This window comes from Salvelinus alpinus, chromosome 22 (assembly GCF_045679555.1).
Source record: "Salvelinus alpinus chromosome 22, SLU_Salpinus.1, whole genome shotgun sequence".
Taxonomy (NCBI): domain Eukaryota; kingdom Metazoa; phylum Chordata; class Actinopteri; order Salmoniformes; family Salmonidae; genus Salvelinus; species Salvelinus alpinus.
Window position 1 is genome coordinate 35,549,082 of NC_092107.1, and position 16,694 is coordinate 35,565,775.

Sequence of the window (16,694 nt, forward strand, 5' to 3'; positions counted from 1 at the left end):
CCTGTTTTCTTTATTTGTGCAGAAAACAGCCTTGCCAGGCAACGGTATGAGGCAGAGGGATGATACTGCATGAATTGCGTTTATATATATATATACACACAGTTCTTAAGGGGACTGGTGTGTTCTGGCTGCTCCTGCTGAACACACACACACACATATATGTAACATGCTGCTTTGAGGTTGGGAGAGAGGGAGAGGAAGAGAGGGAGGGAGAGGGAGGGAGGGAGGGAGGGAGGGAGGGAGGGAGGAAGAGAGGGAGGGCTATCAGGGGGGCTGCTCAGAGGGGGTGGGGTCCCCTGGGTGTGGGGTTCTTCATTTGTCTGTCCCGCTGTGTTGTCGATGCTATGGTCAGTGTCTGGGGTGGACTGTCCTGCTGTGGTGTCGAGACTTTGGTCACGGTCTGGGGTGGACTGTCCTGCTGTGGTGTTGAGACTTTGGTCACGGTCTGGGGTGGACTGTCCTGCTGTGGTGTCGAGACTTTGGTCACGGTCTGGGGTGGACTGTCCTGCTGTGGTGTCGAGACTTTGGTCTGGGGTGGACTGTCCTGCTGTGGTGTCGAGACTTTGGTCTGGGGTGGACTGTCTTGCTGTGGTGTCGAGACTTTGGTCTGGGGTGGACTGTCCTGCTGTGATGTCGAGGCTTTGGTCAGGGTCTGGGGTGGACTGTCCTGCTGTGATGTCGAGGCTTTGGTCAGGGTCTGGGGTGGACTGTCCTGCTGTGATGTCGAGGCTTTGGTCAGGGTCTGGGGTGGACTGTCCTGCTGTGATGTCGAGGCTTTGGTCAGGGTCTGGGGTGGACTGTCCTGCTGTGATGTCGAGGCTTTGGTCAGGGTCTGGGGTGGACTGTCCTGCTGTGATGTCGAGGCTTTGGTCAGGGTCTGGGGTGGACTGTCCTGCTGTGGTGTCGAGGCTTTGGTCAGGGTCTGGGGTGGACTGTCCTGCTGTGGTGTCGAGGCTTTGGTCAGGGTCTGGGGTGGACTGTCCTGCTGTGGTGTCGAGGCTTTGGTCAGGGTCTGGGGTGGACTGTCCTGCTGTGGTGTCGAGGAATTGGTCAGGGTCTGGGGTGGACTGTCCTGCTGTGATGTCGAGGCTTTGGTCAGGGTCTGGGGTGGACTGTCCTGCTGTGGTTTCGAGGCTTTGGTCAGGGTCTGGGGTGGACTGTCCTGCTGTGGTGTCGAGGCTTTGGTCAGGGTCTGGGGTGGACTGTCCTGCTGTGGTGTCGAGGCTTTGGTCAGGGTCTGGGGTGGACTGTCCTGCTGTGGTGTCGAGGCTTTGGTCAGGGTCTGGGGTGGACTGTCCTGCTGTGGTGTCGAGGCTTTGGTCAGGGTCTGGGGTGGACTGTCCTGCTGTGGTGTCGAGGCTTTGGTCAGGGTCTGGGGTGGACTGTCCTGCTGTGGTGTCGAGGCTTTGGTCAGGGTCTGGGGTGGACTGTCCTGCTGTAGTGTCGAGGCTTTGGTCAGGGTCTGGGGTGGACTGTCCTGCTGTGGTGTCGAGGCTTTGGTCAGGGTCTGGGGTGGACTGTCCTGCTGTGGTGTCGAGGCTTTGGTCAGGGTCTGGGGTGGACTGTCCTGCTGTGGTGTCGAGGCTTTGGTCAGGGTCTGGGGTGGACTGTCCTGCTGTGGTGTCGAGGCTTTGGTCAGGGTCTGGGGTGGACTGTCCTGCTGTGGTGTCGAGGCTTTGGTCAGGGTCTGGGGTGGACTGTCCTGCTGTGGTGTCGAGGCTTTGGTCAGGGTCTGGGGTGGACTGTCCTGCTGTAGTGTCGAGGCTTTGGTCAGGGTCTGGGGTGGACTGTCCTGCTGTGGTGTCGAGGCTTTGGTCAGGGTCTGGGGTGGACTGTCCTGCTGGCTTCTCCTGCTCTTTGTCCTGTTGATGTTGTCTCCCCACAGTCCAGAGTGTAGATATGTCTCTCTCCAGCTCTCCAGGTCAGGTTGAGGGGTGGGTTCTTGAGCTGAACAATGTTTTTGTGCTGACTAGAGTGTGTTCCACCTGCCTTACCTCCAGCTGGGTGAATGTATCCTTCGTTTCAATGAGGGGGTAGTACTCTGTGCTGGGAGGTTGACTTTCTGCTTGGGGTTGCTCGTCTGTGGGGTTATATAATGAAGAGTTGTAGTCTGACACGCTCGGGGTATCTTTCTCACGAGAGAGCTTATCCTGCTGAGCTATCTCTTTGATTATTTGAATGTCCAGTGAAAAATGTTTGGGGCCCTGTACCAATACTGTTCCAGAATTGTACAGGTTGACATGGGCTGACTCAGAGTCCTCGTTGTCTAGTGTCCTGAGAGTTCACCCTTCGCAAACACACCACCTCTTGACAGAGGAGTAGTGTGTTAATATAGCACTGTGCCATGCCAGGGGATGTTCTGTGTGGAAGAGTAAGTTGCTTACATTTTGATTTTTTTATAATAGTCAGCAAAAAATGTCTCTTGATTTTCCATAAGAAGCTTCTTTTTGTGCTCTTTTCGTTCCTTGTCGTTTTTTACATCCAAAGGATACTGTATTGTAATGATCTCTGAACAGCGGGAGGGGGCTTCAAAGGCCTCTGCATTTGGGAGGCTGTGAAACTCTCCTGCCATTGTTGGGCTCAAGAGCTTTGACACCTCTCACTTCACACCTCAGTTGCTAATTGAAGTTGTATCCATTCTGTCTATCAAGCTTGGTACCATTAACTTAGCGTCCAGTTCTTATAAAGTAAAATATATCATTGTAATGTATTTTTCTTCTTGGCTTTAAAAGTAGCTTCAGACTAAACATGACTCACTCAGTTCCAGGTTGGATGTTGTTTTAAGGTTTTTGTTGTTTGCTTGCCAGAGCATTTCCTGTATAGTTTGGGAGAAATAATATTTGAAAGTAGGAATCCTTCCAGGTCATTTTGTCCAAAATCAGTTTGGAGTTTTGATTTGGATTGAAATGTATGTTGTGGAGGGTAATAACCTGTATATGTCAAGGTGACATAGTGTTGTGGAGGGTAATAACCTGTATATGTCAAGGTGACATAGTGTTGTGGGGGGTAGTAACCTGTATATGTCCTGGTGACATAGTGTTGTGGAGGGTAATAACCTGTATATGTCAAGGTGACATAGTGTTGTGGGGGGTAGTAACCTGTATATGTCCTGGTGACATAGTGTTGTGGGGGGTAGTAACCTGTATATGTCCTGGTGACATAGTGTTGTGGAGGGTAATAACCTGTATATGTCAAGGTGACATAGTGAAGGTTATGTTGTGGAGGGTAGTAACCTGTATATGTCAAGGTGACATAGTGAAGGTTATGTTGTGGAGGGTAATAACCTGTATATGTCAAGGTGACATAGTGAAGGTTATGTTGTGGAGGGTAATAACCTGTATATGTCAAGGTGACATAGTGTTGTGGAGGGTAGTAACCTGTATATGTCAAGGTGACATAGTGAAGGTTATGTTGTGGAGGGTAGTAACCTGTATATGTCAAGGTGACATAGTGAAGGTTATGTTGTAGGGGGTAGTATCCTGTATATGTCAAGGTGACATAGTGAAGGTTATGTTGTGGAGGGTAGTATCCTGTATATGTCCTGGTGACATAGTGAAGGTTATGTTGTGGAGGGTAGTATCATGTATATGTCCTGGTGACATAGTGAAGGTTATGTTGTTTAGGGCAGTATCCTGTATATGTCCTGGTGACATAGTGAAGGTTATGTTGAGGGTAGTATCCTGTATATGTCCTGGTGACATAGTGAAGGTTATGTTGTAGAGGGTAGTATCCTGTATATGTCCTGGTGACATAGTGAAGGTTATGTTGTTTAGGGCATTATCCTGTATATGTCAAGGTGACATAGTGAAGGTTATGTTGAGGGTAGTATCCTGTATATGTCCTGGTGACATAGTGAAGGTTATGTTGTTTAGGGCAGTGTCCTGTATATGTCAAGGTGACATAGTGAAGGTTATGCTGTGGAGGGTAGCATCCTGTATATGTCCTGGTGACATAGTGAAGGTTATGTTGTGGAGGGTAGTATCCTGTATATGTCCTGGTGACATAGTGAAGGTTGTGTTGTGGAGGGTAGTATCCTGTATATGTCAAGGTGACATAGTGAAGGTTATGCTGTGGAGGGTAGTATCCTGTATATGTCCTGGTGACATAGTGAATGTTATGTTGTAGATGGTAATATCCTGTATATGTCCTGGTGACATAGTGAAGGTTGTGTTGTAGAGGGTAGTATCCTGTATATGTCCTGGTGACATATTGAAGGGAATGTTGTGGAGGGTAGTATCCTGTATATGTCAAGGTGACATAGTGAAGGTTATGTTGTGGAGGGTAGTAACCTGTATATGTCCTTGCCCAAAAAAGTTTATCTAACTCTAAATCTATCTTTTTGTAAAAACATGCTGAAAAAGTCTCTCTCTCTCTCTCTCTCTAGCTTTCAACTCTCCCATGTTTATTATCGGCCTCCTGCCACTCCTCCTGTGGCCGGGCCCTGGTTGCCGTGCGGCTGACATTCCGGAGGACACCACGGCAGAGTTCTCTGTCAGACTGTACCACCAGCTGCAGGCGAGGGCGGGGGACGACAACATCATCTTCTCCCCCCTCAGCGTGGCTGTGGCCCTGGGCATGGTGGAGCTGGGGGCCCGCGGGGCCTCCCTCACACAGATACGCCAGGCTGTCGGCTTCAGCCACCTACCGACAGGTATACACACCGCAGAACACACACACACACAGCCACCTACCGACAGGTATACACACCGCAGAACACACACACACACACACACAGCCACCTACCGACAGGTATACACACCGCAGAACACACACACACACACACACACACACACACACACACACACACACACACACACACACACACACACACACACACACACACACACACACACACACACACACACACAGCCACCTACCGACAGGTATACACACTGCAGAACACACACTCACACAACCACCTACCGACAGGTATACACACCGCAGAACACACACACACACACACAGCCACCTACCGACAGGTATACACACCGCAGAACACACACACACACTCACACAACCACCTACCGACAGGTATACACACACACACACACACACACACAAACACACACACACACACACACACACACACACACACACACACAGCCACCTACCGACAGGTATACACACCGCAGAACACACACCCACACAGCCACCTACCGACAGGTATACACACCGCAGAACACACACACACACACACAGCCACCTACCGACAGGTATACACACCGCAGAACACACACACACACTCACACAACCACCTACCGACAGGTATACACACACACACACACACACACACACAAACACACACACACACACACACACACACACACACACACACAGCCACCTACCGACAGGTATACACACCGCAGAACACACACCCACACAGCCACCTACCGACAGGTATACACACCGCAGAACACACACACACACACACAGCCACCTACCGACAGGTATACACACCGCAGAACACACACACACACCCACACAGCCACCTGCCGACAGGTATACACACCGCAGAACACACACCCACACAGCCACCTACCGACAGGTATACACACCGCAGAACACACACACACACACACACACAGCCACCTACCGACAGGTATACACACTGCAGAACACACACCCACACAGCCACCTGCCGACAGGTATACACACTCACACAGCCACCTCCCAGTGAGTAAGACGTCTCTCTGTCCGTCCCCCAGATGAGGAGTTCTCTCTGCTCCAGAACCTGACAGGGGCTCTGTCTGAAGACGACGCCCACTACATCATCCGATTGGCCAACTCCCTCTTCCTGCAGAGCGGCGTGACCTTTAACCCGGAGTTCCTGCGACTGATGAAGAAGTACTTCCGGGCGGAGGTGGAGACGGTGGACTTCAGCGAATCAGCTGCCGTGGCAGAACAGATCAATGGCTGGGTGGAGAACCACACAGAGAGTGAGTCTGTGTGTGGAGTCAATCTCACCTAATGCTAATGCATGTGGTTATATATACAGGCATGCATATAAGTTAACCACTGTGTGTGTGTGTGTGTGTGTGTGTGTGTGTGTGTGTGTGTGTGTGTGTGTGTGTGTGTGTGTGTGTGTGTGTGTGTGTGTGTGTGTGTGTGTGTGTGTGTGTGTGTGTGTGTCTCCAGGTAAGATCCGTGACCTGCTGTCAGCTGATGACTTCAGCAGTGTGACCCGGCTGACCCTGGTCAACGCTGTGTACTTCCGGGGCAGCTGGAAGAACCAGTTCAGACCGGAAAACACCAGAACCTTCTCCTTCAGCAAAGACGACGGGAGCGAGACCCAGACACACATGATGTACCAGCAGGGAGACTTCTACTATGGTAGGGGTGTGTGTGTGTCTGTGTGTGGGTGGGTGTGGGTGTGTGTGTAAACTCTCATGTACCAGTGGGAATAGAAACAGGTCCCCCAAGGGATGTCTGTATATAAATCATATACTCTCTCACAAACATACACAAATACACACACTCTCACAAATACACACACTCTCACAAATACACACATTCTCACAAATACACACACTCTCACAAATACACACACTCTCACAAATACACACACTCTCACAAATACACACCCTTTTGCACAACAAAAAAAAGCAAATGTTCCAGAAAGTGCTATTGTTATCCTGTCTCTTCTGTCTCTTCTGTATCTTCTGTCTTTTCTGTCTCTTCTGTCTCTGTCTCTTCTGTCTCTGTCTCTTCTGTCTCTGTCTCTTCTGTCTCTTCTGTCTCTGTCTCTTCTGTCTCTGTCTCTTCTGTCTCTGTCTCTTCTGTCTCTGTCTCTTCTGTCTCTGTCTCTTCTGTCTCTGTCTCTTCTGTCTCTGTCTCTTCTGTATCTTCTGTCTCTTCTGTCTCTTCTGTATCTTCTGTCTCTGTATCTTCTGTCTCTGTCTCTTCTGTCTCTTCTGTCTCTGTCTCTTCTGTCTCTTCTGTCTCTGTCTCTTCTGTCTCTTCTGTATCTTCTGTCTCTTCTGTATCTTCTGTCTCTTCTGTATCTGTCTCTTCTGTATCTTCTGTCTCTTCTGTATCTGTCTCTTCTGACTCTTCTGTCTCTGTCTCTTCTGTCTCTTCTGTATCTGTCTCTTCTGTATCTGTCTCTTCTGTATCTGTATCTTCTGTCTCTGTAACTTCTGTCTCTGTCTCTTCTGTCTCTGTATCTTCTGTATCTTCTGTCTCTGTCTCTTCTGTCTCTGTATCTTCTGTCTCTCTCACAACCACAGAGTCTTGTCTGATATTGTGTCTCTGACATTGTCTGTCTGTCTGTCTGTCTGTCTGTCTGTCTGTCTGTCTGTCTGTCTGTCTGTCTGTCTGTCTGTCTGTCTGTCTGTCTGTCTGTGTGTGTCTGTGTGTGTCTGTGTGTGTGTGTGTGTGTGTGTGTGTGTGTGTGTGCGTGTGTGTGTGTGTGTGTGTGTGTATGTCTGTGTGTCTGTGTATGTGTGTGTCAGGTGAGTTCAGTGATGGTTCATCCGAGGCAGGAGGTGTGTACCAGGTGTTGGAGATGCCCTATGAAGGAGAGGACATGAGCATGCTGGTGGTGTTACCCAGACAGGAAGTCCCCCTGGCAGTCCTGGAGCCAATCATCAGAGCCCCTCTCCTGGAGGAGTGGGCCAACAACGTCAAGAGGCAGAAGGTGGAGGTCTACCTGCCCAAGTAAAGGACAAAACACACACACACACACACTCACTCACTCACACACACACACGCACATACACACAGACACACACTTGTTCCATTTTATGTGTGTGTGTTGTCAGGTTTAAGGTTGAGCAGAAGGTAGATCTGAAGGAGACTCTGCAGGATCTGGGCATCAAGAACATCTTCACTAGAGATGCTGACCTCTCCGCCATGACAGGTGAGATGGCAGGTAGGAGCCCTTCCCAGCCTGCCCACGTCTCACACACACACACACACACACACACACACACACACACACACACACACACACACACACACACACACACACACACACACACACACACACACACACACACACACACACCTCCGCCATGACAGGTGAGATGACTGTTATTGTTGGTCTTTAATTGGAGTGGTTGTGGGGAAAAGGGAGGTCTGAGGAACAAGCAGCGGTGGGAGTAATACATCTAATGTAAATATACAATATGAGGGAGGGGCCAATCAAACAGCATCAGAGAAACTGACCAACCTCCCGGAGATTCCAGGTTAATACTCTGTGTTTACGTGTTCATGTGAATCATCCGTGTGTCATCCTGGTGACCTTGGTCCCTGTACTTTCAGGGATGAGCTCTGACATCACTTCCTATCAACAGAGAACAAGTACAAACTTTTCCAAACCAACAGAATAGTTAAACATCACAGTTTTAGATCCTTTATTCTCTAAATGTTGGTGATGTAACTACACAACAGCTGTTCAGACAGTTCCCTATGAAATGACTCACTGTAAACAGAGCAGCCAGAGTCCTACAGACAGTTCCCTATGAAATGACTCACTGTAAACAGAGCAGCCAGAGTCCTACAGACAGTTCCCTATGAAATGACTCACTGTAAACAGAGCAGCCAGAGTCCTACAGACAGTTCCCTATGAAATGACTCACTGTAAACAGAGCAGCCAGAGTCCTACAGACAGTTCCCTATGAAATGACTCACTGTAAACAGAGCAGCCAGAGTCCTACAGACAGTTCCCTATGAAATGACTCACTGTAAACAGAGCAGCCAGAGTCCTACAGACAGTGTCCTATGAAATCAATCAATAAAATGTATTTATAAAGCCCTTTTTACATCAGCCAATGTCACAAAGTGCTGTACAGAAACCCAGCCTAAAACCGGTGGCTCGGAAAAACCCCCTAGAAAGGCCAGAACCTAGGAAGAAACCTAGAGAGGAACCAGGCTCTGAGGGGTGGCCAGTCCTCTTCTGGCTGTGCCGGGAAATGACCCGCTGTAAACAGAGCAGTGAATTTAACAGATATACGCTACCGTTCAAAGGTTTGGGGTCACTTAGAAATGTCCTTGTTTTTATTGCTGTCCATTAAAATAACATCAAATAGATCAGAAATATTGTGTAGACATTGTTAATGTTGTAAATGACTATTGTAGCTGGAAACGGCTGATTTTTAATGGAATATCTACATAGGCGTACAGAGGCCCATTATCAGCAACCATCACTCCTGTGTTCCAATGGCACGTTGTGTTAGCTAATCCAAGTTTATCATTTTAAAAAGGCTAATTGATCATTAGAAAACCCTTTTGCAATTATGTTAGGGCAGCTGAAAACTGTTGCCCTGATTAAAGAAGCAATTAAACTGGCCTTTAGACTAGTTGAGTATCTGGAGCATCAGCATTTGTGGGTTTGATTACAGGCTCAAAATGGCTAGAAACTAAGAACTTTCTTCTGAAACTCGTCAGTCTATTCTTGTTCTGAGAAATGAAGGCTATTCAATACGAGAAACTGCCAAGAAACTGAAGATCTGGTACAGCGCTGTGACCTACTCCCTCACAGAACAGCGCAAACTGGCCCTAACCAGAATAGAAAGAGGAGTGGGAGGCCCCGGTGCACAACTGAGCAAGAGGACATATACATTAGAGTGTCTAGTTTGAGAAACAGACGCCTCACAAGTCCTCAACTGGCAGCTTCATTAAATAGTACCTGCAAAACACCAGTCTCAATGTCAACAGTGAAGAGGCGACTCCGGGATGCTGAACTTCTAGGCAGAGTTCCTCTGTACAGTGTCTGTGTTCTTTTGCCCATCTTAGTCTTTTCTTTTTATTGGCCAGTCTGAGATATGGCTTTTTCTTTGTAACTCTGCCTAGAAGGCCAGCATCCCGGAGTCGCCTCTTCACTGTTGACGTGGAGACTGCTGTTTTGCGGGTACTATTTAATGAAGCTGCCAGCTGAGGACTTTGTAAAACAAGGACATTTCTAAGTGACCCCAAACTTTTGAACGGTAGTGTATTTATTGATTAGCATTGGGGATAATGTGTAACCAAGTCTTTACTGTGTTGTGGTGTCAACAAAATGCTTTCGCTGCACATCATCGTAGGTTCAGAAAACTATCAGTAATAAACAGCCCAACGCCGAGGCGTACATTATCACTTAGCAACGGCGATGGAGGAGAAAGTGGCGGTCTGAGGAACTTTCAAATAGAAACCAAATTGGCTCAACTCTCTATACATGACTCTGAGCAGACGGAAAGAGACACCTTGAGAATCTCTACAAGGTACCTCATTCTGAGTGGGTCAGACTGACAGAACGGCGCCGTGTGTCAGAGGACAGAAGTAGTTGGATAGAGATCTTTAACAGTCTCAGCCAGCAGAGTTAGAAACACTTTACGTGTTGGAGTGTGAAATGAGTCTCCTCTTTTGTGTTTCTGCTTTACCGTGTGTGTGTGTGTGTGTGTGTGTGTGTGTGTGTGTGTGTGTGTGTGTGTGTGTGTGTGTGTGTGTGTGTGTGTGTGTGTGTGTGTGTGTGTGTGTGTGTGTGTGTGTGTGTGTGTGTGTGTGTGTGTGTGTGTGTGTGTGTGTGTTGTCCAGACGGTAAGGACCTGTTCATTGGGAAGGCGGTGCAGAAGGCCTACCTGGAGGTGACCGAGGAGGGGGCAGAGGGAGCTGCAGGATCAGGTGACCTTATGGTTGCATCATCATCTCTTCACCTCCACCACCCCTCATCAGAGGACCTCTTTATATCCTGTCCACTTCCTCTATTACCCTTACTGACCTCATCGTTAACTTCCTGAAATTACATTCTGTCTGCAGGGTCTACCCTTACTGTCTTTCTCTCTCTCTGTCTCTCTCTATCTTTCTCTCTTTCTCTCTCTCTGTCTCTCTCTCTCTCTCTCGCTCTCTTTTGCTTTTACATTTTTCCTCTCTATCCACCTGTGCTCTTGCTATTCCTCTCTCTCTATACCTCTCTCGCTCTCTCTCTATATATATATATATACATCTCTCTATCCCTCTCTATCTCTCTATCCCTCTCTCTCTCTATATATATACATATCTCTATCCCTCTCTCTCTCTCTCTCTCTCTCCATCTATTAGTACCCTGTCTCTTTTCTATTCTTCTTGTCAATCTCTGTCAGAGTCGATCCTGTGTGGTGTCTTCCCACTGCAGTACTGTGTTGTCTTTCCACTGCAGTACCGTGTTGTCTTCCCACTGCAGTACCGTGGTGTCTTCCCACTGCAGTACTGTGTTGTCTTCCCACTGCAGTACTGTGGTGTCTTCCCACTGCAGTACTGTGTTGTCTTCTCACTGCAGTACTGTGGTGTCTTCCCACTGCAGTACTGTGGTGTCTTCCCACTGCAGTACTGTGGTGTCTTCCCACTGCAGTACTGTGGTGTCTTCCCACTGCAGTACTGTGGTGTCTTCTCACTGCAGTACTGTGGTGTCTTCCCACTGCAGTACTGTGGTGTCTTCCCACTGCAGTACTGTGGTGTCTTCCCACTGCAGTACTGTGGTGTCTTCCCACTGCAGTACTGTGGTGTCTTCCCATTGCAGTACTGTGGTGTCTTCCCACTGCAGTAATGTGGTGTCTTTCCACTGCAGTACCGTGGTGTCTTCCCACTGCAGTAATGTGGTGTCTTCCCACTGCAGTACTGTGGTGTCTTCCCACTGCAGTACTGTGTTGTCTTCTCACTGCAGTACTGTGGTGTCTTCCCACTGCAGTACTGTGGTGTCTTCCCACTGCAGTACTGTGGTGTCTTTCCACTGCAGTACTGTGGTGTCTTCCCACTGCAGTACTGTGGTGTCTTCCCACTGCATTACTGTGGTGTCTTCCCACTGCAGTACTGTGGTGTCTTCCCACTGCAGTACTGTGGTGTCTTCCCACTGCAGTACTGTGGTGTCTTCCCACTGCAGTACTGTGGTGTCTTCCCACTGCAGTACTGTGTTCCATATGAATGATATATAAACATGTCTTCTCACTGCAGTACTGTGTTCCATATGAATGATATATAAACAGGTCTTCTCACTACAGTACTGTGTTCCATATGAATGATATATAAACAGGTCTTCTCACTACAGTACTGTGTTCCATATGAATGATATATAAACAGGTCTTCTCACTGCAGTACTGTGTTCCATATGAATGATATATAAACAGGTCTTCTCACTGCAGTACTGTGTTCCATATGAATGATATATAAACAGGTCTTCTCACTGCAGTACTGTGTTCCATATGGATGATATATAAACAGGTCTTCTCACTACAGTACTGTGTTCCATATGAATGATATATAAACAGGTCTTCTCACTGCAGTACCGTGGTGTCTTCTCACTGCAGTACTGTGTTCCATATGAATGGTATATAAACAGGTCTTCTCACTGCAGTACCGTGGTGTCTTCTCACTACAGTACTGTGTTCCATATGAATGGTATATAAACAGTTCTTCTCACTGCAGTACCGTGGTGTCTTCTCACTACAGTACTGTGTTCCATATGGATGGTATATAAACAGTGCTCCCTCCTGCTGACTGTTCAGTGTCAGTTAATTTAAATGACACTCAATTGTATACTCCTTGCATCCTCTCACCTCCTTCTTAAAACCCATTGGAGGAGAAGGGCAGATGGGAGGGACTCCTGGCTTTCTTATCCAATGGGTTTTGAGAAGGAGGCAAGGAGAAAGGAGAGAGAAATATTCAACGGAGAATCTCCCCGTGTGTTGAATGTTCTCTCTCTCTCCCTGTAGGAATGATAGCTCTCACCAGGACTCTGGTTCTGTACCCTCAGGTCATGGCGGATCACCCCTTCTTCTTCCTCATCAGAAACCGCAGGACAGGTGTGTGTTACGCTGTCTGTCTGTCCGTCAGTCAGTCTCTGTCTCCTTCTCTATGTCTCTGACCCTAGTGTCTTCTCTGACAGTTTCTTTCTCTCCTCCTCTCCAGGTTCTATCCTGTTCATGGGCAGGGTTATGACACCAGAGGTCATCGACCCTACTGACTTCGACAACGACTCCATGTAACTATGAAGATGGCCAATGGGATTCCAGTGTGCTGCTATCCTGCTATGCGGTCATATGCTCAAAACCAATCAAATCCAGGCAAAACGAGGCCATAAACACAACCTTTCCTCTCCCCATCGCTGGCTGTGTTTTTATACTCTTATCGAGAATATATATGATTCCTATTCTATATATTATATATACATATAATGTGACTGTGTTTTGATACTGTAAGCTTTAACCACAAGAGAGAGATGTAAATACACTACATGAACAAAAGTATGTGGACACCTGCTCATCGAACATCTCATTCCAAAATCACGGGCATTAATATGGAGTTGGTCCCCCCTTTGCTGCTATAACAGCCTCCACTCTTCTGGGAAGGCTTTCCAATAGATGTTGGAACATTGCTGTGGGGGACTTGCTTCCATTCAGCCACAAGAGCATTAGTGAGGTCGGGCACTGATGTTGGTCGATTAGGCCTGGCTCGCAGTCGGCTTTACAATTCATCCCAAAGGTGTTTGATGGGGTTGGGGTCAGGGTTCTGTGTAGGCCAGTCAAGTTCTCCCACACTGATCTCGACAAACCATTTCTGTATGGACCTCGCTTTGTGCACGGGGGCATTGTTATGCTTAAACAGGAAAGCGCCTTCCCCAAACTGTAGCCACAAAGTTGGAAGCACAGAATCGTCTAGAATGTCATTGTATGCTGTAGCATGAAGATTTCCCTTCACTGGAACTAAGGGGCCTAGCCCGAACCATGAAAAACAGTCCACAACCATTATTCCTCCTCCACCAAACTTTACAGTTGGCACTATGCTTTGAGGCAGGTAGCGTTCTCCTGGCATCCGCCAAACCCAGATTCGTCCATCGGATTGCCAGATGGTGAAGCATGATTCATCACTCCAGAGAATGCGTTTCCACTGCTCCAGAGTCCAATGGCGGCGAGCTTTACACCACTCCAGCCAACGCTTAGCATTGCACATGGGGATTTTAGGCTTGTGTGCAGCTGCTCGGCCATGGAAACCCATTTCATGAATGCTCCCGACAAACAGTTATTGTGCTGACGTTGCTTCCAGAGGCAGTTTGGAACTCGGTAGTGAGTGTTGCAACTGAGGACAGACAATATTTACGCGCTTCAGCACTCAGCAGTCCCGTTCTGTGACCTTGTGTGGCCTACCACTTCGCGGCTGAGCCGTTGTTGCTCCTAGACGTTTCCACTTCACAATAACAGCACTTAGTTGACCGGGGCAGCTCTAGCAGGGCAAAAATTTGATGAACTGAATTGTTGGAAAGGTGCACATTGAAAATCACTGAGCTCTTCAGTACGAGCCATTCTACTGCCAATGTTTGTCTATGGAGATTGAATGGTTGTGTGCTCGATTTTATTACACCTGTCAGCAACGGGTGTGGCTGAAATAGCCGAATTCACTCATTTGAAGGGGTGTCCACATACTTTTGAAAATATAAAGAAAAGTAATGTTATCTATTGGATCAGTAGAAATAAATGATATATCCATGTACTGCCCCTTTAAATTTACTATCCTCACACACACACACACACACACACACACACACACACACACACACACACACACACACACACACACACACACACACACACACACACACACACACACTCTGTCGTTTAAAGGTGTGTCTCCCAAATCACCACCATTATATCCCTGTACATTTACTACTGTCTTAGATACCAGACTAGATATTTATTGCAACAACAACAACAAAACAACGTGTGCAGATAATTTATGTATTTAATCACACAGAATCTTAGTAATTCTATCTTGGTTCCTCTTTTTTAATTTATGCTATAAGTACTTTACAATCCTGATGAACTAATATGCCTTATGAGTTGTTGATTTTAGTGGAGGTTTTTTGCAGGTAGGTGAACAGTGTGCTAAGAGGTGTGCAGTTGGAGACTGTGTTTGGATGAAACAGGGAGAAATTATAACACCAGCTGTATTCACTCTTTTACTGAAAATTAAATATGAATGTGTTCCAGTTACAATTGTCTGGGTGTCTTTTTGTATATAGTTGCATTGAATTGTATTTGGTAACACTACTTTATATTAAATTGCTCTTATACCTGTGTAGTAGCATTGTAATTACTCTACTTACAACATTGTACTGTAATAGTAATTACATCATTTCTAATGATGACCCTCTGAGGTAAAAGGCCATATAACAGTATTGTCACGTTAAGACTGGAAATGACCTTGACAAGCCCTCTGCATCACTATACCTCACAGCAGCAAGAACAGAGTAGGCCTATACCAAATCTGAGCAATATTTTTGGGGGGCAAGGATAGGACCATCATTTGGCATGGAGGGGAGATCTGATCACAGAAGTAGCCAATGGCACACTGGAGGACAGACAAGACTAGGGAATGAGGCTGCAGCTCAGAGGCTTCCTCTCCTCATTGCAGATGATGGAAAGGAAGCTGTAGGCATTATCATATCATTACAGAACCATGATGGCAGCATTATCATATCATTACAGAGCCATATTGGCAGCATTGTCATATCATTACAGAACCATGATGACAGCATTATCATATCACTACAGAACCATGCTGGCCACATTATCATATCACTATAGAATCATGTTGATAGCATTATCATATCACTACAGAACCATGTTGGCAGTATTATCATATCATTACAGAACCACGATGGCAGCATTATCATATCACTACAGAATCATGTTGGCAGCATTATCATATCACTACAGAACCATGTTGGCAGCATTATCATATCACTACAGAACCATGCTGGCAGCATTATCATATCACTACAGAACCATGCTGGCAGCATTATCATATCACTACAGAACCATACTGACAGCATTATCATATCACTACAGAACCATACTGGCAGCATTATCATATCACTACATAACCATGCTGGCAGCATTATCATATCACTACAGAACCATGCTGGCAGCATTATCATATCACTACAGAACCATGTTGGCAGCATTATGACATCACTACAGAACCATGCTGGCAGCATTATCATATCACTACAGAACCATGCTCGCAGCATTATCATATCATTACAGAACCATGCTGGCAGCATTATCACATCACTACAGAACCATGCTGGCAGCATTATCATATCATTACAGAACCATGCTGGCAGCATTATCATATCACTACAGAACCATGCTGGCACCATTATCATATCACTACAGAACCATGCTGGCAGCATTATCATATCACTACAGAATCATGTTGGCAGCATTATCATATCACTACAGAATCATACTGGCAGCATTATCATATCACTACAGAACCATGCTGACAGCATTATCATATCATTACAGAACCATGCTGGCACCATTATCATATCACTACAGAACCATGCTGACAGCATTATCATATCATTACAGAACCATGCTGGCATACTGGACAACCTGCAGCCTCACCAAGGCAGGAGGGGAGGGGCCAAGGGGGTCCAGAGAAACTGCGTTAAGCCAGTGTGTAGGCAGTATGATATAATTACAGAACAATGTAGGCAGTATGATATAATTACAGAACAATGTAGGCAGTATGATATAATTACAGAACAATGTAGGCAGTATGATATAATTACAGAACAATGTAGGCAGTATGATATAATTACAGAACAATGTAGGCAGTATGATATAATTACAGAACAATGTAGGCAGTATGATATAATTACAGAACAATGTAGGCAGTATGATAAAATTACAGAACAATGTAGGCAGTATGATATAATTACAGAACAATGTAGGCAGTAT

The 16,694-nt window shown here is 46.7% G+C and overlaps 1 protein-coding gene across 2 annotated transcripts in view; it reads left to right on the forward strand.

The window, feature by feature from the left end:
• LOC139549468 (neuroserpin-like) overlaps positions 1-14,939 on the forward strand; it is a 43,930-nt gene extending 28,991 nt beyond the window's left edge. Inside the window, exons 2-9 of one of the 2 annotated variants that reach the window (XM_071360016.1) lie at positions 4,385-4,651; positions 5,706-5,936; positions 6,136-6,330; positions 7,452-7,656; positions 7,761-7,870; positions 10,513-10,599; positions 12,663-12,752; positions 12,859-14,939. In XM_071360016.1, coding sequence (XP_071216117.1) covers positions 4,399-4,651; positions 5,706-5,936; positions 6,136-6,330; positions 7,452-7,656; positions 7,761-7,870; positions 10,513-10,599; positions 12,663-12,752; positions 12,859-12,935 — 1,248 coding nt within the window. In that variant the 5' untranslated portion in view covers positions 4,385-4,398 and the 3' untranslated portion in view covers positions 12,936-14,939. The remainder of the gene's footprint in view (positions 1-4,384; positions 4,652-5,705; positions 5,937-6,135; positions 6,331-7,451; positions 7,657-7,760; positions 7,871-10,512; positions 10,600-12,662; positions 12,753-12,858) is intronic. The other variant, XM_071360017.1, reaches the window with a different exon arrangement.
• The last annotated feature ends 1,755 nt before the right edge of the window (positions 14,940-16,694 follow it).